The following is a 25,919-nucleotide window of genomic DNA, read 5'->3' on the forward strand; positions in this document are numbered from 1 at the left end:
TCAATGATTTACAATGCATTTGTAAATGACTTATTTGTTATAAATGAACCCCTTTATAAATCCTTATCAAAGGGAACATTAAAATTAAACATTTAAAATGATTCTAAAATGCGGACAACTTTTGTCTGCTGGTGCATAAACATTGAAGATCTGATGGCTACAGATGATTGCAGGCACATTGCCATTCTATTTTACGACATTGCCTCAGTTGTTTCCGTGCAGTCATGAGAAGAATACCTGCAAATGGACAGAAACAGGGAGATAGAAGAAGAATGGTCGACAAGAATGTTGTAGACGCATTAAATGAATAAACTATCAGATTTCATTTGTGTATAATAATCATTTGTAATAATCTTTTCCAGACTGTGTTCTCTCTCTATCCTCCCCCTTCTCTGTTTCTCTCCATCTCTCTCTCTCTCTCCCTCTCTCTCTCTCTCTCTCTCTCTCTCTCTCTCTCTCTCCCTCTCTCTCTCTCTTCTCTGTTCTTTTTCTTCTCTCACATTAGCAGTTTCAAGTAGAGACTTGGGAATGGGGAAAGACCTGATAAGTGTATGTATACTCACACTTGTCTGCTGGAGACAGGGAACTCCTCAACGGCCACTCCAAACACAACTGCACATCTTCATTCCATGCTGGGGTAAGAGAACATGCTCTCGCTGACTTCAGATTTAACATTGAAGACTTGTATTCATGGAGAAATCGACATCTTAGTGTTTTATAAAGCATTTCATTACATTTGGAAGTGGATATAAAATGTCACTTTTTGTATTTTGTGTGGTCAGTGGTTCTCAGTACCCATTGCATTGCAAACAAACAAAAAACAAACTCGGAACTTGGAGTTTTCATTTGCAGTGGAAGTGTTCTTTAGATACTAGTTCAATTTGTATGAAAATCTTTAAGTGAAATATATTCTATATCAACATTTATTAGCTGGGTGATCATTGCTAATTGGCTTTAAAACATCTGTCGAAACATAAAAGTGCTTAAACGTGCAAATATATGAATAATTTTTGTTCAAATATTTTTATTTAAATCTTGAAAGCAACACACCTTTTATTCTAAATGTAGCAGTAAAACTTTTTGAACAAACCTACTCATTCTTAATTAGTACTTTTGTCCATACTTTTAAATAATAGTAAAGGTATTCATTCACAAAGTAATTACATTTTTGTATAACATTTATACATATGCACAAATATATATTTGTCGACAAAGCAAATTTCAAGCATTTACACACAAGCCTTTAGATCAAAAGTTTTTTAAAAGAATGTTCCAGGTTCAAAACAAGTTATTTGTGGCATAGTGCTGATTACCATAAAAAATTATTTTGACTCGCCCTTTGTTTATTAAATAAATGGTTTCAGTGAGGCCCTTACAATGGAAGTGAATGGGGCCAGTCCATAAACATTAAAATACACACTGTTTCAAAAGTATTGTCACAAGACGTAAACAATATGTGTGTTAACATGATTTTAGTCTGATCAAATAGCTCACTAACCTTATTTATTTAAAGTTAGTTTAAATGCCAGGATTACAGGCTTTCGTAATGGCAACAAAGTTGTAATATTGGATTTATTGTTACACAAACAAAGTTACTAAGCAGATCTATCACACTAAAATCATGTTAACAGTATAATGTTTACGTCTTGTGGCAAAACAGTGTGTATTTTAGCATTTATGGACTGGCCCCATTCACTTCCATTGTAAGTGCCTCACTGAAACCATGATTTTTTTTTTTTTTTTTTATAAATAAAGGAGGGATGAGTCAACATAATTTTTTTGGGAAATCAACATTATGCTGCAAATGCTGTTAACTGAGCTTAACTTGTATGGTAAACATACGTAGCTACGAGCAAGTGGTTAAAATCCCTGGTGAACATCAAGATGCTGTCGCAGGACTCTAGAACGATCTGTTTACACAGACCTCTGCCAGTGGGTCTGTTTCAATGGCGTAATTTGTTGTCTTCTAACCTCTGCGCCTTTACTGTTCTCCTGTCGTGTCTGGACTGAGTCAAAACTTCTCAAGCTCAGAACTGATCTGGAGTCTGGCATAAGTTCACTTTGAGATGACAAGGACATTTCTGACCAACAGGTTTCTACACGAGTCAGTGAAAAAGGCTGTATATGGAAAGACAGAGAGAGATAGAGAAAGAAAAGTGTTCGGCAAATATCTGATATGGAGGAGAATGAGAAAATGGTTGGTTGGGAAAACCTGATGTCATAAGGTAAACAACTCACCTCCCTTTTATAGGCCATTGCATGTACATTGGCCCCAAAATATATGCACACTTAAGCCACACTTAAAAATATAAATAATATTGCATTAGATAACAAAATATCAAAGTGGCTTTATTTTAAGGAAGGATAGCATAAGCAAACTTTTCCAACAATATTTCACAAAAAAAAGTTTGTTAGGAAATAAATAGGGATAAAACAAGAGACGTACAGTTCAAAATGAAGACAAAACGTATTTGGATACTTTCTGGTTGTCAATTACTAGTTGATAGTTAATGTGATCAAGTACACCAGGGGTTACTCTGTTATGACACCTGTGTAAATGTGAGGAGAACTGACTTCCATTAAAAGAATTGTTCAACCAGAAATTAACATTCTCTCATCATTTACTCAACCTCATGCCATCCCAGAGGTGTGTGACTTTCTTTCTTCTGTTGAACACAAATGAAGAATATTTCTAAAAATCTTTACAGACCCATATTTTCAGAAGAGATATGAATAAGTGTTGGTGAGAAACAGATCAACATTTAAGTAATCTTTTTACTATAAATCTCCACTTTCACTTTCACATTCTTCTTATTTTGTTTTTGGCAATTCACATTCTTATTGCATATCGCCACCTACTGGGCAGGGAAGAGAATTTATAGTAACAAAGGACTAAAATATTGATCTGTTTCTCACCCACACCTATCATGTCACATCTGAAGACATGGAATACACCACTGGATTATTTTTATGCTGCTTTTATGTGCTTTTTGGACCTTCAAAGTTCTTGTCACCATTCACTTTCACTGTATGGATCTACAAAGCTGAAATATTCTTCTAAAAATCTTTCTTTGTGTTCAGTAGAAGAAAGAAAGTCACACATCTGGGATGGCATGAGGGTGAGTATATGATGACAGAATTTTCATTTTTGGGTGAACTATCCTTTTAAAGTAACCTTAACATCAGTTGGTTAAAAGTGATTGCAAAAATGGCTCAGAGAGGTGAAATCAGTTCTGAGAAAAGCTTGAGCACCTTTTGTGTTTGCAGATGCCACATTTTACATTTAATTTAAGTGTCCGAATACTTTTTGGGCCCACTGTACTTTGCCAAACACACAAATCACTCTCACATTTCTTCATTTATCATGATAACCAGAGAGATATTGATTGTTGTGACCACTTCTTTCCTTGATGTTCTTGCCCTTCCTCTGCGTAACCTGATGGACACATAATTATCAATGTTTCCAAAACGTACATACACAAGTCGGCTATACAATGTCTGTTTCCATCCCCAGCACAGGAGAAGCGTTTGACGTCATACAGCGCTCATCACAGCCATGCGGAACTCAACACTGTTGACGATACTGGCAGCTGTGCTGCTGTATTTGGTGTTGGGGGCTCTGGTATTCGGCTGGCTGGAGTCCTACAAGGAGGAATGTGCCCACCGCGAACTACTAACCTCTCAAATGGCTTTCCTACAGAACCACAGCTGTGTCACTGATTACAGCCTGAGAGAGTTCACACAGGTTATTATGAATGCACAGAATACAGTATATCCTCACATCAAAAACACATGTGTTTTATAGCTGCAAACTGAGCATGTTTGTATAAAACACAAAAACACACAAAAATAGCCTCCCTGACTTGTGATTGGTCACATTGATCAGGTGTTTTCAATCTTTACAGACACAGAGACCCCACAACCAAACACTCAGCCAACACAGGGGGACTCCCAGTATAAAAAGCTAAAGTTGTCAGTAACAATTACTTTCATTATAACACGGCTCTCGAATACTTGATTCTGATTGGTCAATCATGGCATTCTGGTCAAACTTAAATCAATATTTCATGTAGATTTATTTATTTATTTGTTATAAATAAAAGACTCTCTTTGTGTTGGGGTATGTTTTGCAGTACATTAACATTAAAACATTAATGAATCAGTATTACCCTCTATCTAGTTAAAAGGATAGTTCACCAAAAAATGAAAATTGAGTCATTGTTTACTCACCCCCGTGTTGTTCTAAACCCATATAAAAAAAAAAAAAAAAATTTCGGTACACAATGAGAGAAATTTTGAAAAAATATTCTGCTCAGTGATGTCATACAGTGGCAGTGGATGGTGACCACCACTTCAAGTTTCAAAAGAATGCAAAGGTATAATTCAATGTAATAAATTATTCAATGTGACTCATGCCTACTGAAGGCATACAATAAGGTTTTGTGAGAAACAAACCGAAATCTAGTTTATTACTTAGTGAAAATCTTCATCTTTTTATATATATTCTCAAATCCTATTTAAATTCTGAATAAAGTTGTAAATCTGAATATATAGTTATTAATCCGTATTAAACAATATTTATTATTTTTTATATATTATTACTTTTTAATAGTTAAAAATTGTGAATACATTGTTGTAAGTCTGAATATATAGTTGTAAATCGGAATATGTAGTTATTAAACCAAATAATTAGTTATAAAACCTGAATATATCGTTATAAATCGGAATATATAATTGTAAATCTGAATACATAGGTATAAATCTAAATAATATACAATTATAACTGCGAATATACAATTGTTAATCCGAATATATAGTTATAAATCTGAATATATACTTGTAAATCTTAATATATAGTTCTAAATCCTGAATACATACAGTAGTTATAAATTTAAATTATATATAATTTTAACTGCGAATATATAATTGTTAGTCTGAATATATAGTTATAAATCTGAATATAGGCCTATAGTTGTAAATCTAAATATAACATAATTGTAAATCCTAAACATATAAATATATAACATAGGATTTTCTAATGAAACATTGGATCTACAGACGTCCAGTCAAAAACCATGGACACTGATCATTTTAGATGTAAATAAACTACCAATGTCCACCTAGTTTTAGATATAAATAAAACTCCCAGTCTGCCTATGTTTTGGGGCATTATAGACAGTATAGACAGACCTTTCTTCTCTTTCTTCTTCAGAAAGTGGTTGATGCAATTGAGGCAGGTGTGGATCCCAGAAACACGTCAAATTTCAGCAGCAGATGGGATCTCTCCAACGCTTTCTTCTTCTGTGGGACCATCATCACCACCATCGGTGAGACAGACACACTTTTCCAATCAGAATGGGTTAAATCTTCTTGTGAGGTCAACATACTTCATCCTCTTCACTCCAGGATTTGGAAACATCTCTCCTAAGACCAAAGGTGGTCAGTTGTTCTGTATATTTTATGCTCTGGTGGGGATCCCCATGTTTGGCATACTGTTAGCAGGGGTCGGGGACCACCTGGGGACGCTGCTGCGAAGAGCAGTGGCAAAGATAGAGACTCTGTTCCTGGTGAGTGCTCTCTCGATATGCATATTTGCAGTGATCATTAATAATTTGGATTAAAGGGATTAAATTGTTAGCATGTTATATTCCTAATTCAGTTCAAATACAAAAAATAAACCAGTTATAACAGATTACATTATTTGAATTTTGAAAGTATGATCAAAAGTAATAATGATACTTGCAAAGGAACTTTTAAGAATCTAACCATGTTTGTTTTCTAATAAACAGCGCAAGGGTGTGAAGCCCACCAGTGTTCGTATAATCTCTGCTGTCTTCTCCATCCTGATTGGCTGCTTAATCTTCATTGCTCTGCCGACCATGGTGTTTCAGGAAGTAGAGAGCTGGAGTCTATTGGAAGCAGGATACTTTGTAGTGATCACCCTGACAACGGTGGGCTTCGGGGACTATGTGGCAGGTGCACAGATATATGATGGCCACATACAAAAATCAAAATATATTATTTAGTTTAAAATGTCACGTGACAGCATGATAATTGGGTTAAGGATAAGGATATTGTATTATGTCTGGTACTGCAGGAAGTTTTGTGGTTATTCGATCCAGACAGCCATGAATTTACAACTTTATAATAACATCTAAATTAGCTAATTATCAATTTTTTAAAACCTTGACACTAATTGTAACTAAATCTGTAGCTGTAATAGAAAACCAGAACATGCACCCACCAGGGATAAAATGCCTTTTTTCTGTGAAAATCTTTTGAGATGTTAATAGATAATTGATCATATAGCAGACGCTTTTATCCAAAGACGCTTTTATTTTATTCAACAGAACTAAAAAAATCACTTTAATTTTTTCAATAGGAGAAATTATTTTTAACAATAACTTTAACAAACTTTAGAGCCTTTAAAGACAGACCTACCATGAGCTCAGAGGTTGTCAATTGATGGTATATGCTTTTGTTGAGCCTATCAGTCCTTGTTATTTCAACGTAATTTTTTTTTTTCAGATTAACAATTTTTATTGATTCTCATAATTGAACACAGAAAAACAAAACATATATATACACAGAATCAGTCTTAATCCCCACTATTATCCCTCCCCCTCCCAATCCCCAACCCCCAACCCCACCCTGTCCCCATCAACATCAAAGTGGTCGCAAATTATATAGACACACAGACACACACACACACACACACACACACACACACACACAAAATAAAGAAAGAAAGAAATAAACAAATAACAAATATAATAAAAATAATCACCCATCCATAAATGATATATACCCTCTCCATTTCTCCACGAACCTGTTGTATTTCCCCATTCTTCTAAACGACCCCTCCTCAAAGGCCACCATCCTTCCCATCTCCAGCTGACCTCCAGCCCCTTAAAAGTATCTGTCTGGCGATCATGACACTGATTAAGACCCAACTCTTTATGTGTCTGTTTTCAATGTCAATGACCGCCCCATCACCCAAAATACAGAGTCTGGGGCAAAATGATACCCAAGTGCCTAATGCATCGCACACCAGACTCTGAACCTTCAGCCAAAACTCCTGAATCTCAACACACCCCCAAAAGACATGGGATATGTCTCCATCCTCTGATTGGCATCTCCAGCAGGTGGGCGTGTCTTTAAGACCAAGCCTATACAATCTAGAGGGGGTCCAATAGAACCCATGTAAAATCTTGAATTACATAAGGCGCACCCTTGCGTCTCTAGATGCAGTCTTGATGTTTTTTAGAATTCCAGCCCACTTTCCCTTCACCAATTCCAAGTTTAAATCTTTCTCCCATAATCTCTTGAGAGTGGTCGAGGTTCCATCCCCCAGACTCTGAATTAACAGGGAGTAATACACTCTCATAGTATCTGCCACTTTAGGGGGGTGAATGCTATTCCCAAAAATAGTACAGAGCAAGTGGCGCAGCTGTAGATACATAAAAAAACTGAGATCTGGGAATCCCAAAATGTTGAACCAAATTTTAACTCTCAACAATCTCAACACACTACTCTCATATAGGTCACCGGGTGTAGTAACCCCCCTCACAATCCACTCTGACCAGCAGAAAGGGGACTTATTAATAGATAATTTGGGGTCCAGCCATATGCTCAAGGCAACATTTAAATAAATGTCCGAATTAAACACTCTGGACACTTTTGTCCATACCGAGTGCAAATGCGAGATAACGGGTGTAGTTTAACTTCTCCGGTTAGATTGATAGAAAGGCTTTACAATGGCAAAATAGGGGCAAAAACTTCCTGTTCAATACAAAGCCAGGGAGGGGCTTTTTCAGATGGAAGTGACCAATGAGCCAAATGTCTGTGACCGAACGCATAATAATAAAACAAAATCTTGGGTAGTCCTAGCCCACCTTTGTCAATCGGCCTATGCAGTTTACTGAAATGTAATCTGGGACATTTACCATTCCAAATGAAAGACTTCTCTATGCTCTCAAATTACTTGAAATAAGAGCGGGGGACATCTATAGGGAGTGAATGTAGCAGGTAGTTGAATTTTGGAATGCAGTTCATTTTAATAACATTAACCTTCCCAATCATAGATAAATGTAATGAAGCCCACCTACCCACATCGCTCGAAAAACTTTTTATTAAAGGCTCAAAATTAACTCTAGCTAAATCAGACAAATTTGCTGGGAATAAAATAAACAAATACTTAATGCCCTGTTTGGGCCACTGGAAGGCGCCCGGCTGGAAAGCTGTTACTGGGCAGTACGCTGTCAGAGCCAAAGCTTTGGATTTAGACCAATTGATTTTGTATTCTGACAACTTAGAAAAGGAATTAATAATTCTGTGGAGGCAAGGCAAAGATCTAGTGGGGTCAGAGACGAATAATAAAATATAATCTGCGTAAAGCAAAAGCTTATGCGCCATACCTCCCGCCATCACCCCTGGAAAATCATCTTCCTTTCTTATTGTGGCTGCTAATGGTTCAGGGCAAGACAGAACAATAATGGGGAAAGAGGGCAACCCTGCTAGGTGTAAAATAATCTGAAATTAATCCATTAATCCCTGCCACTACAGGGTGTCTAAAAGTATTCCCGAACCCATATTATTTCCAAAATCTTAAAAAGATAATCCTGTTCTACCATATCAAAAGCCTTTTCGGCGTCAAGTGAGATGGCAGCGACCTGAGTCTGATCATTCGCCACTGACCACATAATATTTATGAAACGCCTAATGTTATCTGAAGAGCTGTGGCCCTGAATAAACCCCACCTGATCTATATGTATAAGAGATGTCATAACTTTACTTAATCTGTTAGCCAAAATTTTGGACAATACTTTAACGTCTAGCTGGATCAGGAAAATTGGACGATAATTCTTACACTCACTTGGATCTTTGTCCTTTTTAAGAATCACACTGATCCGGGCTTGTGTCATGGTTGGCAGAAACTTTACATTCTTTAATTTAGGGAGTTCTAGAAGTTCCACAAAGTTTCTAATATCTTCATCAGTAGACGAAGACGTGGAACTATAAAGATGAAGATAGAACTCTTTAAAAGCATTATTAATATCAATGGCCGAGGTAAATATTTCACCACCAGCAGATTTCACTGAGGGAATAGTAGAAAAAGACTCTCTCTGCTTTATATATCTAGCCAAAAGTTTTCCTGCTTCGTCCCCCGAGATTCTTGCATTCCTTGAGTCGATCACGTTTCTCTCTTGTCGAATTTGCAAAGTCCGGGAACAAGAAAATTTTATGTTTTCCTTTGCTCCTCGCCTCATGTAACACAAGATCTTTATCGGATGATCTCATAAATTTGGCCAGAATTGATCGGGGCCTGTCTCCGTCAGCTGATCTGGGACTCTGTGAGCTTGCTCAATCTCCCGCTTATGGCCTGTTATGTTGAGCAGACTCGGGAAGAGCGTCTAGGAATTTCACCATATCTCTGCCTTCCTCATGCTCAGAAATTCCAACATTCGGATGTTGTTTCGCCAGCTACGATTCTTAAGGTCTTCCAGTTTTTCCAAAATGCATTCCAAGTCTATCTTGGTCGCTAGTGGATTAGCAGCTAATTCCCGCTCCGATGACTCCAGATAATCGATCAGAATTTTTCGCTGTCGACAATCTTGTAACCAACTCAGAGAATTTTGTTTCCATCGCTGTAATCGATCGACATATTACTGCAAGATCCTCTAAGTCAGCAACAACTTTCGTCAGCATCACAGACATGTTGGACAGTTGATGCTGGATTTCTCCCGCCGCACCATCCAAACCGAGTCCCTGGTCTGCGGGCCTGTCAGAGGTTTCAGCTTGAGCACGTAAGTGTCTTTTAATGTCTCCAGAGCCTGAGGATTTTGAATTCTTTGCCATGTTGACTTCAAAAAGCAGATATATAGCAGGGAGTATCAAATCTCACTGGATTATAACATAAAAATTATTAAAAACCAGCAAAGTGCACAGAGCTCATTGTTTACATGTCCACTCCTCACATAGCATCACGTGACTCCCATTTCAACGTAATTTTTTAAACAATTGTGTTTAAATTTCTAGTGAAGAACTACACTACCCATCATCCTGAAGGCAAAAGATCCACCAATTAGAGAATTACAGCAAACAAAGTGCACCAAAAGAGCTCTACAATGACAGTCCACTTCCATGACGTACTGTTAATGAGGTCTTGCTATACTCTCAAACTGCTTTTACACTGATGAGCCAAAATATTATGACTACACACAGGTGAAATGAATAACGTTGATCATCTCTTAACAAGGCCACATGTCAAGTTCTGGGTAGATTAGATGGTAAGTGAACAATAAGTTCTCGTAATCAATGTGTTGAATGCGGGAGAAATGGGCAGGAGTAAAGACCTGAGGGACTTTGACAAGGGCCAAATTGTTATGGCCAGACGACTGGGTTAGAGCATCTCTGAAACAGCAAGACTTGTGGGGAGCTCCCGCTCAGAAGTTGGGTGCTACCAACAGTGGTCCGAGGAGGGACAAACCACAAACAGGTGACAGGGTGTTGGGTGCCAAAGGCTCACCGATGCGTGAGGACAAAGAAGGCTATCCTGTCTGGTCCGAACTGACAGAAGGTCTACTGTGGCACAAGTCACAGAAAATGTTAATGATGGGTACAGAGGAATGTGTCACAACACACAATGTATCGCACCCTGCTGTGTATGGGGCTGCGTAGAAGCAGATGGGTCAGAGTGCCCATGATGACCCCTGTCCACTGTTGAAAGTGCCTACAATTGGCACGCAAGTGTCGGAACTCGTCCTTGGAGCAGTGGAAGAAGGTCGCCTGGTCCGATGAGTCCCATTTTCTTTTACATCACGTGGACAGTTGTGTACGTGTGTGCCGTTTACCTGGGGAAGTGATGGCACCAGAATGCACTGTGGGAAGATGACAAGCTGGTGGAGGGAGTGTGATGCTCTGGGCAATGTTCTGTTGGGAAACCCTGAGTCTGGCCATTCATGTGGACGTCATTTTGATACGTGCCACTTACCTAAACATCGTTGCAGACCAGGTACACCCCTTCATGGAAATGGTATCAGGTAAAGTGGGTGTATATTTGCATTTAAATTAATATGAGCATGCAGTCAGTGAATATATGTGTATAAATATGCCTCCAAATTCCCTGGATGTCAATCCGATTGAGCATCTGTGGGATGTGCTGGACCAACAAGTCTGAACCACTGTGGCTCCACCTCACAACTTACAGGACTTGAAGGAACTGCTGCTAATATCTTGGTGCCAGATACCACAGGACACATTCAGGGTTCTTGTAGAGTCCATGCCTCGGATGGTCTGCGTTGTTTTGGCGGCACGCAGAGGACCAACAGCATATTAGGCAGGTGGTCATAATATTTTGGCCCATCTGTGTATATTTGGATTAGGGTTGAGAAATTTTAATTTCTGCGATTAATGGTTGACTGTGTAACGCACAGAAAGTATGTACGCAATTAATACAGTATCCTTTTTTTTTTTCACTTAATGAAACTTTACTAATGTTTTTCCCCACTTCTTGTGGCTAAAATTACCATACATAAATTTCCAGGAGTTACACACTCGACTTGACTGCACATCCTGCTGCAGAAAATTATTGTGTGGAACAGTGCACGCTTATTCATTACGCGCAACACGTGTCCCGGGCTTAATAAACGGAGCGGATTTAATGTACGGAGAATGGAGACTTGAACCACAAGTGGTAAGCCAGGTGTGGTAGAGATACGGGCAAGCTGCCATACTGTATCTCTTCGCACCGACCGAAAATGCTCATTCACTGCCATCTGAACCATTGTCAAAAACGGAACAGTGTGAGAGAGACTGAACGGCAGCCAGAGAAAATAATAGTTTTGGCATTTTAAACTTCAGCAAATTCAATTTGTTTTATCTCTGTATGTATAGTATCTAATAATGCATTGGCAATGCACAGTTAAATTTATCTTGCCAATAAAGCTTGATATATATTGAATCTGCCCAATTGATCCTATTTTTTATACTTTGTTCAAAGATTTATACCTGTTAAAATATGTATAATTAACTCTTTCTGCAAAAAACTGAACATTTTATCATGTACATATTTAAATAATTAAAATAAATGATGACTAAAAAGTTCTTTGAGACAAAGTATAAAGTAAATATAATTATGATTGTATTTTAATGTCTGTTTTAATGTACCATGTACCATGATTAATCGTGATTAATCATAGAAAATTGTGCAATTAATTATTTAATCGATTCTCAGCCCTAATTTGTATGTATCTGAACATTTTGCAATAAATTTAAAGGTGCACTTAGTAATTTTTTCCTCAAAATCTTAAAAAGAAATCAACTGTAATTTTGCAATATATGCAGGAAATTATGAGCACTCACATTAAAATGAAGACTCCAGTCATATCAGTAACCTTATAAAAGCTGTTCTATTCTATATGGAGAGGGTCCGCATATGGGGGCGGCCATGTTAGGATCACATGACCAGCTGAATACCTCACCTAATCTCAGTAACTGTCCTTGTTTTGAACACTTCACTAATGGATTAATAAAAAATGGTTAACTGTGAAAAGTGAATTTCTACCATGGCATCTGAAACTGAAACTATTGCGCTTGAATGATGCTGCATCCACACCACTAGGTGTCACTGTTAGTCCAAGATGACATACATAAAAAATTACTGAGGGCACCTTTAAAATATATTGTTTCTGGACTTATAACCAACAACAACTTTTAAATAGTTTTATATTTTTCTATCATTTTTATTTTGATTACATCATACGCAATTTATGGGACTGTAGTTCATTACTTCATGAAACATATGTTAAGTACACAGCATTGTACTTTTGATTTTTGTCTGATTTTCAAATATTTTTTGCTTCATATGAAAGTTTGTAATGTTGTGATTCACTTTGGAGCTGGTTGGTTTGGTTTTTAACCAAAGGATTTTATGAAATCCCTATGAAAAAATTAATAGGACAAATACTTCTGGAACCAAGATGGCTGAAAAAGTGAGTGAGCACTGTTGCACTCTATACAGCTTATAATGGAAGTCTTTGTGGCAAGGCATTGTACCGGGATAAATGTTATAATTTCGAAAGTATTTTAAAATATAAACTAAGAATATTTCTAAAGTAGTATACAAAATATATACTTTATGCAAATTAATATGAGACTCGTATAATAGAATCACTTTTTGTGTATGCAAAGTTATTTCCAATCTTTCTAACTCATGTTATGACCATGTAAATTCAACATTCTCAATAACTTTCATTACATGTTATGATATATGATGCACAGGGATACAATAAATGGACTTGATGTAATTATCTGTGAAACACATATTACATGGAGAAAACTCTACCCAGTAATGCATAACTTGGTTAATCCATCTTGAAAAGTAGTCCCACTGCTACAAGGATGATTTAGACAACTTTACATCTCAAATAACAGATTTTTGCACGTAAAAATGTTGCTTTAACAACAATTTCACATTTCTGCTTCAAAACCCTCCAGAATGCCTTGCCCATTAGACTTGCATTGTAAGGGCATTACTGTTAATATGATTTTTGTTTGTTTTTACAAACTGAGGTGCAAGTTGACATTTTCTGTGGTAATTGGCAGAAAGCCACAGATGCTGTTTATAGAGCATAAGTTGTATTTAACCCGAAATATTCATTTAAAGGCACAATCGTGATAGCTCACGGCTCCATCATTTGCTGGCTCGAACCAGCAATCTTCCAGTTATTTCAGACCTCATCTTTTAGCCACTAGGCCATACCACCCCTATGAATTATTATGGATGTGAATAATTATTATCTTTCTCCTTTTCTATACTTCAGAGAACAGGAGAGATGGCATGCCCCTGTACAAGCCGTTGGTGTGGTTGTGGATAGTGTTTGGTCTGGCGTACTTTGCGTCCATCCTTACTATGATTGGGAACTGGCTCAGAGTGCTATCCAAGAAGACACGTGCAGAGGTAAACAATAAATCAATAAAATGTGCAATTTTTACAATGTTAAAATGATTTGTCCTATCCCAGTTTAATGTGGAGGGACAACTATAAATAAGCTATTCGTAAACACTGGCACTTTCAAAACATTTTCCAGTTTGTATGAGCGGCTCAACAAAGCAACAGTGGCTCAACCAATAGTGTGAGTTTGGGGCAGGACTATATTTTTTGTTCAACCAATGGCACACAGGCAGAGTGTTAGGGAAACCTATTTGAAAACAGTCATTAGGGGTGTTTGACTTAATACAGTGCTGCACAGACCGATCGACGCCGAATTTGAAACAGTGCATGTTGTTTTTAAATTTTGTCCAACTTTAGACACCGCCACGTCACATTTTCAGAGTGCAGACCTTCCTTTATTTTTGTGATTTAAATTTTGGGCGTTGGTACCTGAACTTTCAGAGAGAGCGCGGTGACAACATTTTGTTTAATGGACTGAGTTTGCAATGGCATACTACACATACTACTCTTACTACTACTGCTATATCAATCTATGGCAAAAATAGTAAATGTACTAGTATGGTAGTATGCCATTAACAAAGGTGTTTATTCTGACATCTGAATTCCATTTCGTCTGCAATAAAGAAAGCAAACATTGCGTGATCTTCGCAAATGATGTAGGTTCTGCAGATGACAGGAAGCGCAAAGTGTCCGGCTTGCAACCGCCAAATCTTGCTGATCGGTAAGTCGAGGCGAGAACACAGCTATCATTTTTTTTGCAATAGAAATTTTTTTCAGCTGTCTTGGTTCCGGAAGTATTTTTCCTATTCCATTTTTCCATTTCATAAAATTATTTTATTTGAAGCAAAAATCTAATTGAAAATCAGACAAAAGGACAAAAGGTACAAGACTGTGTACTTAACATATTTAATGAGGGAATTAACTATAATCCCAATGAGCATTGCGAATGACGCAATCAAATTTAAAAACAATAGAAATATATAAAACCACTGATTTTAAGTTGTTGAATATAAGTATAGAAATAAAATATTTTTAAATGAATATGAATATATTTACTAATATATGATTAGTTTGAGAGTGTAGGGAGACCAGCTCAATTATGTTATTCACATTGCATCACTGAAGTGGGTAGTCACTGCAAAGCTTGTCTGGTGTGCTTTGTTTGCCACAGTTCTCTGATTGGTGGATAGTTTCCCTTCTGGATCATGGGTAGTATAGTTCTTCACCAGGAATTCCAATATTAAACACTTTTTTTGTATAATTATGTTGAAATAATGCAGACTGATGGTTTCATCAGAAGCATATACCATCGATTAACAACCTCAGAGCTCACGGTAGGTTTGTCTTTGAAGTTTAAAAAAAATTATGGGATTTTTACTTCTGGAACCAGACTATTGCTTTCTATTCCACTTGGTGATAGTAGTAGTGCAGATATTATGCACTGCACCTTAAAGAAAGAATAATACTTAGTATTATAAGATAGATATTAATGCTTACTTTCAAATGCAAACAATATTCAGAATATACTGTCAGAAATTAACTTTTTTTATTAAGGGGCAATATTTGCCCATAAATTTGATTTTCATTGGGATATTTTTACCTTTATGAAGGCATATTTTTTCTAACCATTTGATTTCATCCATTGACTTGGATGACATCAATTCAGTTCTATTTCAATTCATTAGTACACATTCTCAAATTCAAAATGTATTATCTTTTACCCTAAAAAAATCGATCAAAATCAATTTATATTTTGTGCCATAATGTGTATAATAGGACTACAATAGGATAACAAGAACCATATCAGATTTTGAAAAAAAAAAAAAAAAAATTCTTACATCATACTAATAGGTATTACCATTACAAGCGAAGTACATACTTTGAGAGCATAGTTTTAGGATGCAAACTGGGATATTAACATAGTTCAGTCATGCCAACTCTCGGAAAGATTTAGCATGTGAATGTGGGTATGACATATTGATAGGATAAAATCGTCTTGGTGGACTAGATCTGCTACGCTGCTGCTGCAGAGCAAGTACGGAGATTTGCTACTGCTAGAAAACACATATATACTGAGTTAGCATGTGGACATGCTGCTGCACAATGACAAAAGGCAAGTCTTGCTGCATCAAGCATGTATTACATGCTATTGCACAAACAGACATAAACAATCCCCCAACAAAGCAGGGAAGACATAAACACAAATAACCAACCAAGCAGATCTGTCGCCAAGACTTCTGTACTGCTGCTGCTCTGAAGAGCCATGTCCACTGACTGTATGCTAGCTAGGTTTGCCTAGGCCACAGGCCAATTGGCGTAACGCTAATGAACTAAATTTCTTTGTGTGCCTCAGCCTGCTTAGCTGAATAGCTTAAACGCTTCTGTCCTAACTCATAATGTGTACCTGACCTAAGAAAACCCTGAGATTATTTAACTAGTGACTTAAACTAGCTATGTGTGGATTTATTTAATCTAATGACCTAAGATAGCAAGGTGTGCCACCCAGATATGGCTAAGGCTCACCTTATTAAGACGTGCTTCTATGTGTCATGGCCGAAGCAGATCTTACCATGCAAGCTGATCGAAGGAACCCTCCAGCAAACCACCTGAGCAAATTGCATTTTCAGAGAAAAAACTCTCGCAGAGTGCTGCAGAGAAAACAGCTTTACTTAAAAACTGAGCCATTTAAATAAAACACAAGGAGAAAGACTACGCCATACGAGCCGATTGGTTTAACATGTCACATGTGAGTGAGCCGATTGCTAACAGATAACAAGTCAAAGAACCTAGAATTGCATGGCTGAACTTTGGTCATTTATATTCAGGGTTTATTCCACATTTATTTGTTTTCTTGGTACTTTATGGTTTCTTTCAGATGGAGGAGCTGAGAGCTCATGCCACAGACTGGACCCAAAACATCCAGAACATGTCCATGGACTTCCGTATTCCTGTACCGTTGGATCTCAACGACCCTTTTCAGCTTCAACGCCGACGCAGAAAAAAGCGCCACCGCCATCACCGCCACCCAAGGCTGAGCACGGCTGGTCTGGCTCATGGCATCTCCCTAGATGCCATTGCAATTCGAGAGAATGGACATCTGCTTGTCGGCTGGCCTGAATCCAAGTATAATCCAGCATCTGATATCCGGTCTGAAGCGATGTCCCAGTCCAGGTCATGGTCCAGATTAGACGGGAGGTATGAGAGGAGACAACGATCAAGGTTAACAGCAGGATCTGCGTCTAGATCCATCTCACGGTTAGATCTGAAACCACCGTCAAGACCTGCGTCCAGAGGCATCTGCAGGTCTCCTTCAGGATCAAGATCAGGATCAGTCTCCGGATCCGAGACACCTTCGAAATCCTGGTCGGACTCCGAGTCAAATTCACATAACTCAGAGGAGATGGAATCTGGAGCCGGGTCACACAGGTCACTGGGAGGTGGGAAGGATGTTCCCGTCGTCATAGTTGCCAGCTGTACTTCGCCCCGCCCCTCCCTGCTGGACTTCTTTGGTGAGAACCTGGCGTACATTGATGAGTCATCAGACACTCTTAGCGATCGAGTCAAACCAGCAGGATCGAACCGTCCTCACAAGCCAAAGAGGAGGAGTATGAGGAGGCAGATCTCGCACTTGCATCCTACTGGGCTACAGAGGGAGATCAGTAGTGAACTACAACCCAGATCACACCCTCCAACACCTCCACCTAATAACTGATAGAAATCAGCATGCGACCAAGGATTTTTAGTATTCCGAAGCTAATTCACAATAGGGCTAGGCGATAAATTGCATGATATAACCTAATATTTAATTTTGCTGACGATATAAAATTATGCAATGTTGTGAATATCACCATGATTTTAATGTGCTTTTTATTTGTCCATTAAGTTTCATAAAGAGCATATCATTAGACTAATTTCACAATCCTTCAGGGCTGCACAATTAATCAAAATAATGCCAAAATGGCGATATGGTCATATGTGATTATTAAACTGCAAAAGACTGTGATCAAAGATGGATAAACATGGTCTGTGTGTGCTTCAGAATAAACGTGTTACGTGCTGTTCTGTGCACGTGCGGGTTCATGGGCTCGTGTTTTTAGCGCTTTTAGAGCAGTTCACTTGCATCGTGAAAGAGCATTTGCACAATTTCAAACATTAGTTACCGCTACAAGTTATAATACAAATCTACAAACATGACACATTAAAACAGATAAGGAGTAGATGACATTGTTTCACCAGATGCGGAACATTGTAAACTACACACTGCACTTTCAGTGTCAAAATAAAAGCTCCAGCTGAAGGTGAAGTTAATAGGATAGAAATATATTACTTTTATATAAAAACAAATCTGATCCTCAAAATAATAATGATAATGTAGTATTATATTTCAATAATGAAGTGAATAAGTGAAGTAGCTTTTGCACACCTTGTTCATGAACAAAAAATTGTTTTAATAAAAATATTTGAAGGTTAATAATGCTTTTTATTAAGTTACTATGTATAATTGTATATAAAATATAAATAAAAAAAGCTTAAATCTCAAAGTTAAATCTCATTCTCCCTTGTGTTAATTTAGTGAAAAACTGTGGGAAACATGCCTTCATTATTTTTAAATAGATTTTATTCAATGCCTTAAAAACATTTAATCTACTTTTGGCGACATATACATTATACGGTATATCAGAATAGTCAATACTGAGATAAGATATTTGTAGCCATTTCGCCCAGCCCTATTTCACAATACTACATAACAGTTTTAAGATGCCAAATAAAGATTAAAAGCAGACCATCACAGACATGCATGTAAATATAAATGAAAATTATTTGTGTGATGTCAAGGCCTTTAAACAAAAACAAAGCATGCATCCATGAAAAACATATAGAGAGCTTATAAGACCTTACACCATTTGTTGATTTATTTTAAGATTTGTTGGGTCAATGCGCTCATCTGTTCATATTTAACAATAAAATTCACCGTATATTGTACAAAGTAAAACCCATTAAAAAGCAGTATTCTGTATTCTGTTACAGTTTTATGGTGTGATAAATAGCTCCAAATGATTCAGTCCATGCAGATTCAGAGAGAATCATGAACCAATTCACACAGTTCTGCCACCGGTTTGAGCAATTCATTGAGAAGAACCAACTCAAAAGAATGATTCATTCACGCATAGGGCATCGCTAGTTCTGATTCTAAACAGGCGGCAGGCAGCTGTGGTAACTAATATTTTTAAACTAGTTCCAGGGTAATATAACACAAAGCATAATGTTATACATTTACAATAAATAATTTAATAATTGCAATTTTTGTTTTAATTAGATTTACGCTGCTAAATAAGGCGAAAACGCGTCATCACAGTCTGTGAAAAGGGTCCATTCTCCTAATGTGTATAACTTTATGAATGATACATAATTTCCAGTTTAAATTTTGTGAGATTTACTGTAAGCAAATGGGAGGCATTTTTGTATTTCAGATACATCTGTTTATTAAAATTCCATGTCATTTGTGTGCCAGATATGTTATAATTTCACTGCTAAAGAATACAAAAACATATTTTGGGCATTTAGTGATATTTCTGTTTATGTGACTTTCCTTTGCAATTGCTCAAGTCATTTTTATGTATTTTCATAGCACTTTTCACAAAACACATTTTCAAAGCAGCTTTACAAAAAATAATGCTGTAAAAGAAATTGATGCTGTAATGTCTTAAAGTCCTCATTGAGAAGTTTGAATGAAAAATGTGATTGAAAATTATACTTAAAAATTATTTGTCTTTAGGCACCCAGTGAGCAAGCCAAAGGCAACTTTGGCAAGGAACACAAAACTCGTTAGTTAATGGAGAATAAAAAAACCTTGAGAGAAACCAGGCTCAGCTGGGGGAGCCAATTCCCTTCTGGCTATACAGCATAAATATAATGCCAATATTAGTTATCTATGAGTAATAAAAGTAATGTATTACTTGAGTAAACCGAGGAGATGTTAGTGGGCAATGTTTAAAACTAAAGGATATTGATTGAACTTTAAGATGAATGATTATGTGTCTTTGAAGTCCATCCCGATTTGACTGTGGAAGCGCATGTACTCTAGATGCAAATGATGCAAGCAGAGGTCATTGAAATGTGTTGTTGTATGGTTGTAGTTGGCAGTAGTTCATCCTCTGTGAAGTCCATTGTAATAGACTGAAGTGATGCAGACAGTGATCATCGAAGCACCCCTCGCTGTCTGGTTGGCACAGACTGCAGTTAGTAGTCATCGCTCAGCGACACAAAGCAGTGGGAGTGGGACTTTGGGCTGGAACGGTGCTGGATCTGGCAGGCTCTGGATTGAGATGGAAACAAAAAAAATTATATTAGCATAGATGCCATTCACTTTAAAGCAGAGTTAGAGAATATGAGGTGTTTTCGGTTCTGGTAGACCTGTATAATGCAGCATAACTACTGGTTGAGGGATAAATTAGATGTATGTCTGGCTAAAGTGTTGAGTCTTTAGTCTAGAATTAAACTGAGAGAGAGTGTCTGAGTCCTGAACAATGATAGGGCCTAAATTCTGACTGAAATTCCTCACAGATGCCATTTCTCTGGATTTGTTTTTTTTTTTTTTTTTTTTTTTTTACATAGTTGGGAGGACACTATTTTTTTCTAGTATTTAAGACATCAATGGGAGATTTATTTGCCAACTCTCCAGGATCAAGCTGTGGTTTCTTGATTAGCGGTTTGATAACTGCCAGCTTGAAAGTTCTGGGTACTAAATATAGTTAGATACACTATCTTTCCATGCACAGACAATCAGCTCTAATTTTGTAATTTTTCACTTGCGTTCCATTTTCTGAGCTGCTCTCTTGAGGGCATGAGTATGATTATTGTATCATGGTGTGGGGCTAAGCCCAAAATGCAAGAGATGAGGAAATGATCTGAGATGTCATCAGTCTGAGGCAGAATTGCTGTATTATCAACATTAACTCCATAAGACCAAAATAAATCTAGCGTATGATTATGGAAATAAGTTGGTCCTGTCACATTTTGTCTGACTTCAACAGAGTTGAGAATATCGATATGCTAATTACAATTTATTATTTTCATTAACTATGTATATGTTGAAGTCACCAAATATTAAAGCTATATACACAGTAACTATTAGATCTTACAGAAAATCTGCACATTTTCTAAGGAAGTCTGCATAGGGCACTGGGGGTCTGTATACAGAAGCAAGAGCAAAAGATGGCAGAATTTGTTTTACTTATGTCGGACAGTCACATTAAGCAATATAATTCTATAGATAAATTACTAAAACCAAATTATTCACATCCACAAGTGTAACTTCAGACTCATTAGAGGGCGTCCTCTTGTGGTTATCAAATGAAATGTGCTGTAATAATGTCATGAGGACAAAATTTAATTTCGACTGGGACTGCTCATCTCTCTGAAGTTTTCTCTGTTTGTATCTTGCGTAAAAAGCCGTAACACAGCTTAAATCAGTCTGATATTTGTACACATGGTATATTTACACTTCAGCTTGTGGCTTCACACACACTGGCCCACTCTGAACAGTGTTCACTTTCCCAGAACAGGTAACTATAGGCCACATATTACAGAGAAACACATTTTACTGCATATAAACAAATACTGATATAGAACACAAACGCAAACCAGGGTTTATATATTTGATTTTTTAAATTTCTGTTATTTGTCCTTTTGATTTAATTTAGCTTTCGTAAGTTTTCACTCTCTGACTGTTAGTTTTGGTTTAGGTTGTCATATAGTTTTTATTTTAGTTTTAGTAGGCTATTTTAGGGCTGCCAAAGGTAACAATAAATTAATCGAATTTAAAGCAATATTTATTTCTGAAGATAGGATAGATGAATTTCTCAGGCTGTCACTATCTAGTGGCATTTGCATATTTAATGAGGGTGGCTTGTAAAGGTTTCAAATTTCACAATATGGTGGGTATAAAAAGTCGAATTTTGTTCATGTCAATGCAAGTCAATGGCATCCAAAGTCAGCATAAGAGTAATTCATGTGTCATGTGTTTTTTTTCCTTCTTCATGTCTTCTGAAGCATTACAATCCCTTTAGGTGTGAAACAGCCAAAAATTTACTATAAATCTTGACATGATCTGGGCCTTGTTTCCCAATAACAATTTATCTTAAGAGCATTTTCTACGAGTTACTTTTACGTTCGTTGTTTTTTACGTGCATTTCTTAAAACTGAACTCAAGAGAGTCGCTATCTACATTTGAGGTGTTGAAATGTGACAGTGTAGTGTCGCTCATCATTGTAACTTCATTATATTAGAAATACTTATAATATACCTCACTGGGAAATGTTGGGCAATGATCGAGTGCATATTGAACTTAACAAGGTTCACTGTGTTGTCAAAGAAGTGCAAAGTATAGGAGGCTGGAAGCTGTGCTTTAGGAACATTCACCAATCAAGCAGAAGTCTGTTCTTTGCTTCCTAAAGTGGAACGTCATGGCTGCACAACATTGTACGTGTCAGAGAGGAAGAGGAGACAAGGATGACGAGCCAGGACATCTGCAATATAACCTATGGCCAGTTTGTTGTTACCTATTTTGTTACTAACTACGTGGCAGTCCAAACAATTTAGTGTAATTTATGTATTTACTAGTTGATTTAGGTCGTTTATCTATTTTATGCATTTATGAATTATCATTATTAATTGTTGATTTATATACAAATAAATAAACCTTAAATGTAGCTGATATTAAATTATCATTATATGCTGCATAAAGTGTAATCATTGTAAAATTAACTGTAATCTGTATTAAGTGCATTAAGTGTAACTTCTTAATTGTCCTGCAGGTGACTGCTATTAGTGCTCTACGATTACTTGTAAATTTATGACCATCTTCAAGTACTACTTCAGTTACGATGGCTTTAGGAAATGGGCTGCAAAACTAAGATGAATAATAAGATGGATACTAAGATCTACTTTGACTTACGATGCTTTTGGGAAATGAGGCCCTGGCCTGATTGGAACAGAGTGCAGGCTGCTTTGATGCTGCATGTGGTTGCCAGGTCCTCAATCCTGGTATCATTTATACATAAATTAGATGTTGCACATTCATTGCAGTGTTTTCCAACCTTTTTTGCCATAAGTAAAGGCTCAAGTACCCCTTTATCAACACAAAATGTCTCCACCTACACATGTAACCTCAGTTCTCTGAGATGAAGGTTCTGAGGTTCTAGATGACCTGATTGAAGCTCTTATATCAATGGTGTTTGAGCCCCGGCTCTTTAGGCCGCTTGCTATGGGAAACACTTGCGGAACGACATCTTGAAAAGACATCTTGCACCCAAGCGGCTCTTTTTTAATATATCAACATATATACATATACGTATATGAAAGGATACAATACAGCTGAAGTCAGAAGTTTGCATACACTTAGGTTGAAGTCAATAAAACTCATTTTTTTAACCACTCCACTTTTTTCATATTAGCAAACTATAGTTTTGGCAAGTCATTTAGGACATCTACTTTGTGCATGACATGAGTAAAAAGTTTCACTTTTAATTGACTATATCACAATTCCAGTGGGTCAGAAGTTTACATACACTAAGTTAACTGTGCCTTTAGGCAGCTTGGAAAATTCCATAAAATGATGTCAAGCCTTCAGACAATAAGCCAATTAGCTTCTGATAGGAGGTGTACTGAACTGGAGGTGTACCTGTGGATGTATTTTAAGGCCTACCTTCAAACTCAGTGCCTCTTTGCTTGACATCATGGGAAAATCAAAAGAAATCAGCCAAGACCTCAGAAAAAATAAATTGTGGACCTCCACAAGTCTGGTTCATCATTGGGAGAAATTTCCAAACACCTGAAGGTACCACGTTCATCTGTACAAACAATAGTACCCAAGTATAAACACCATGGGACCACGCAGCCATCATACCGCTCAGGAAGGAGATGCATTCTGTCTCCTAGAGATGAACGTAGTTTGGTGCAAAAATTGCAAATCAATTCCAGAACAACAGCAAAGGACCTTGTGAAGATGCTGGAGGAAACAGGTAGACTAGTATCTATATCCACAGTAAAATGAGTCCTATATAGACATAACCTGAAAGGCTGCTCAGCAAGGAAGAAGCCACTGCTCCAAAACTGCCATAAAAAAGCCAGACTACAGTTTGCAAGTGCACATGGGGACAAAGATCTTGAAATGTCCTCTGGTCTGATGAAACAAAAATTGAACTGTTTGGTCATAATGACCATCATTATGTTTGGAGGAAAAATGGTGAGGCTTGCGAGCCGAAGAACACCATCTCAACCGTGAAGCATGGGGGTGGCAGCATCATGTTGTGGGGCTGCTTTGCTGTAGGAGGGACTGGTGCACTTCACAAAATAGATGGCATCATGAGGAAAGAAAATTATGTGGATATATTGAAGCAACATCTCAAGACATCAGCCAGGATTTAAAGCTCAGTCGCATATGGGTCTTCCAAATGGACAATGACCCGAAGCATACCTCCAAAGTTGTTGCAAAATGGCTTAAGGACAACAAAGTCAAGGTATTGGAGTGGTCATCAAAAAGCCCTGACCTCAGTCTGATAGAAAATTTGTGGGCAGAACTGAAAAAGCGTGTGCAAGCAAGGAGGCCTACAAACCTGACTCAGTTATACCAGTTCTGTCTGGAGGAATGGGCCAAAATTCCAGCAACTTATTGTGAGAAGCTTGTGGAAGGCTACCCAAAATGTTTGACCCAAGTTAAATAATTTAAAGGCAATGCTACCAAATATTAACAAAGTGTATGTAAATGTCTGACCCACTGGGAATGTGATGAAAGAGATAAAAGCTGAAATAAATAAATTAATAAATTATTCTGACATTTCACATTCTTAAAATAAAGTAGTGATCCTAACTGACCTAAGACACGGAATGTTTTCCATGATTATATGTCAGGAATTGTGAAAAACTGAGTGTAAATGTATTTGGCTAAGGTGTATGTAAATTTCTGACTTCAACTGTATCTCCTGTTGGAACGCTGCGGGGAGCGGGTGGTGTCTCGATGAAGCCCTGCATTGTACAATGGTGAGCGTCTGAGCGAAGAACCCGTTCACCGAGAAGCATCTTCGATGGTGAGGCGGAGAAAAATCTTTGCCAGAACACACAGAGGAGGGGAGAGTCTTCTCGCTGCTGCGCTGAATTAGTACAGTCGATGAGTCGTCCTGTCCATGTCTGCAGAGAAGATCCCGTCCGCTGAAGTGTGTATCTCGACGGCAAAGCATAGAGGGCTTTCAAGACGAGAGATGTTGCTGTCTTGAAGGAATTAAATTCTGAAGAAATGGTGATTGAGCGCCTGCTTATTTATGCCAACTGCGAGCATAAAGTGGCAGGGCTCAAACACCATTGCCAATCAGAGGATTGGCATGATTGTATAAGGGCTTCAATCAGGTCTTCTAGAGTGTCTTCCCATAGTGCTTACAGCAATGTCGAGTGAACTGAATCGAAAGGGAACCAAAGATGTGTACCAGAGGCTAAATATAATTGATATAAATATGATTTATATATAAATATAATTTATGTGGTTTATTCATCATCCACAACAAAAACAAAACCAGGCCAAATGAGCCATGAAATGTGCATTTAGAACAGACTAATGCTGTTAATTATACAGTGCAGGTTATCTTCTAACTAGGTATATTGGAAAATGTAAAATTTTATAAAGGTAATTTTAGCATTAGTTTTTCATCATTTTGGTAGAGTATACAGTATTAACTTGTATAAAAAAATAAACATGTAGGCCACCAAATATAGTGCCCGATGTGGTCTTCTGCTGTTGTAGCCCATCCACCTCAATGTTTCGACACGTTGTGCATTCTGAGATTCTATTCTGCTCACTACAATTGCACAGAGTGGTTATCTAAGTTACTGTAGCCTTTCTGTCAGCTCGAACCTGTCTGGCCATTCTCCGTTGACCTCTCTCATCAACAAGGCATTTTCGTCCGCAGTACTG

General features: G+C 37.4%; 1 protein-coding gene across 3 annotated transcripts; it reads left to right on the top strand.

Moving 5' to 3' along the window:
• Window positions 1-515: 515 nt before the first annotated feature.
• LOC127412953 (potassium channel subfamily K member 4-like) lies at window positions 516-20,934 on the top strand. 3 transcript variants are annotated; one of them, XM_051649688.1, is made up of 9 exons: window positions 516-637; window positions 2,093-2,225; window positions 3,082-3,119; window positions 3,515-3,745; window positions 5,213-5,327; window positions 5,407-5,567; window positions 5,790-5,976; window positions 13,824-13,960; window positions 16,830-20,934. In XM_051649688.1, the coding sequence occupies exons 4-9, from the start codon at window positions 3,557-3,559 to the stop codon at window positions 17,664-17,666; spliced, it is 1,626 nt and encodes a 541-aa protein (XP_051505648.1). In that variant the 5' UTR covers window positions 516-637; window positions 2,093-2,225; window positions 3,082-3,119; window positions 3,515-3,556; the 3' UTR covers window positions 17,667-20,934. The 3 variants fall into 3 exon arrangements, with proteins under 3 accessions (XP_051505648.1, XP_051505649.1, XP_051505647.1); XM_051649689.1 differs by having other exon boundaries at window positions 3,085-3,119; XM_051649687.1 differs by lacking the exon at window positions 3,082-3,119.
• The last annotated feature ends 4,985 nt before the right edge of the window (window positions 20,935-25,919 follow it).

The sequence above is a fragment of the Myxocyprinus asiaticus genome, chromosome 22 (genome assembly GCF_019703515.2).
Source record: "Myxocyprinus asiaticus isolate MX2 ecotype Aquarium Trade chromosome 22, UBuf_Myxa_2, whole genome shotgun sequence".
Classification (NCBI taxonomy): Eukaryota; Metazoa; Chordata; class Actinopteri; order Cypriniformes; family Catostomidae; genus Myxocyprinus; species Myxocyprinus asiaticus.

Excerpts from the sequence above, each read along its gene's own strand:
- LOC127412953 (XM_051649688.1), top strand. The coding sequence starts at position 3,557 with ATGCGGAACTCAACACTGTTGACGATACTGGCAGCTGTGCTGCTGTAT. Across the intron at positions 5,568-5,789 it reads AGATAGAGACTCTGTTCCTG|CGCAAGGGTGTGAAGCCCAC; the intron begins GTGAGTGCTCTC and ends TCTAATAAACAG. Across the intron at positions 5,977-13,823 it reads CTTCGGGGACTATGTGGCAG|AGAACAGGAGAGATGGCATG; the intron begins GTGCACAGATAT and ends TCTATACTTCAG.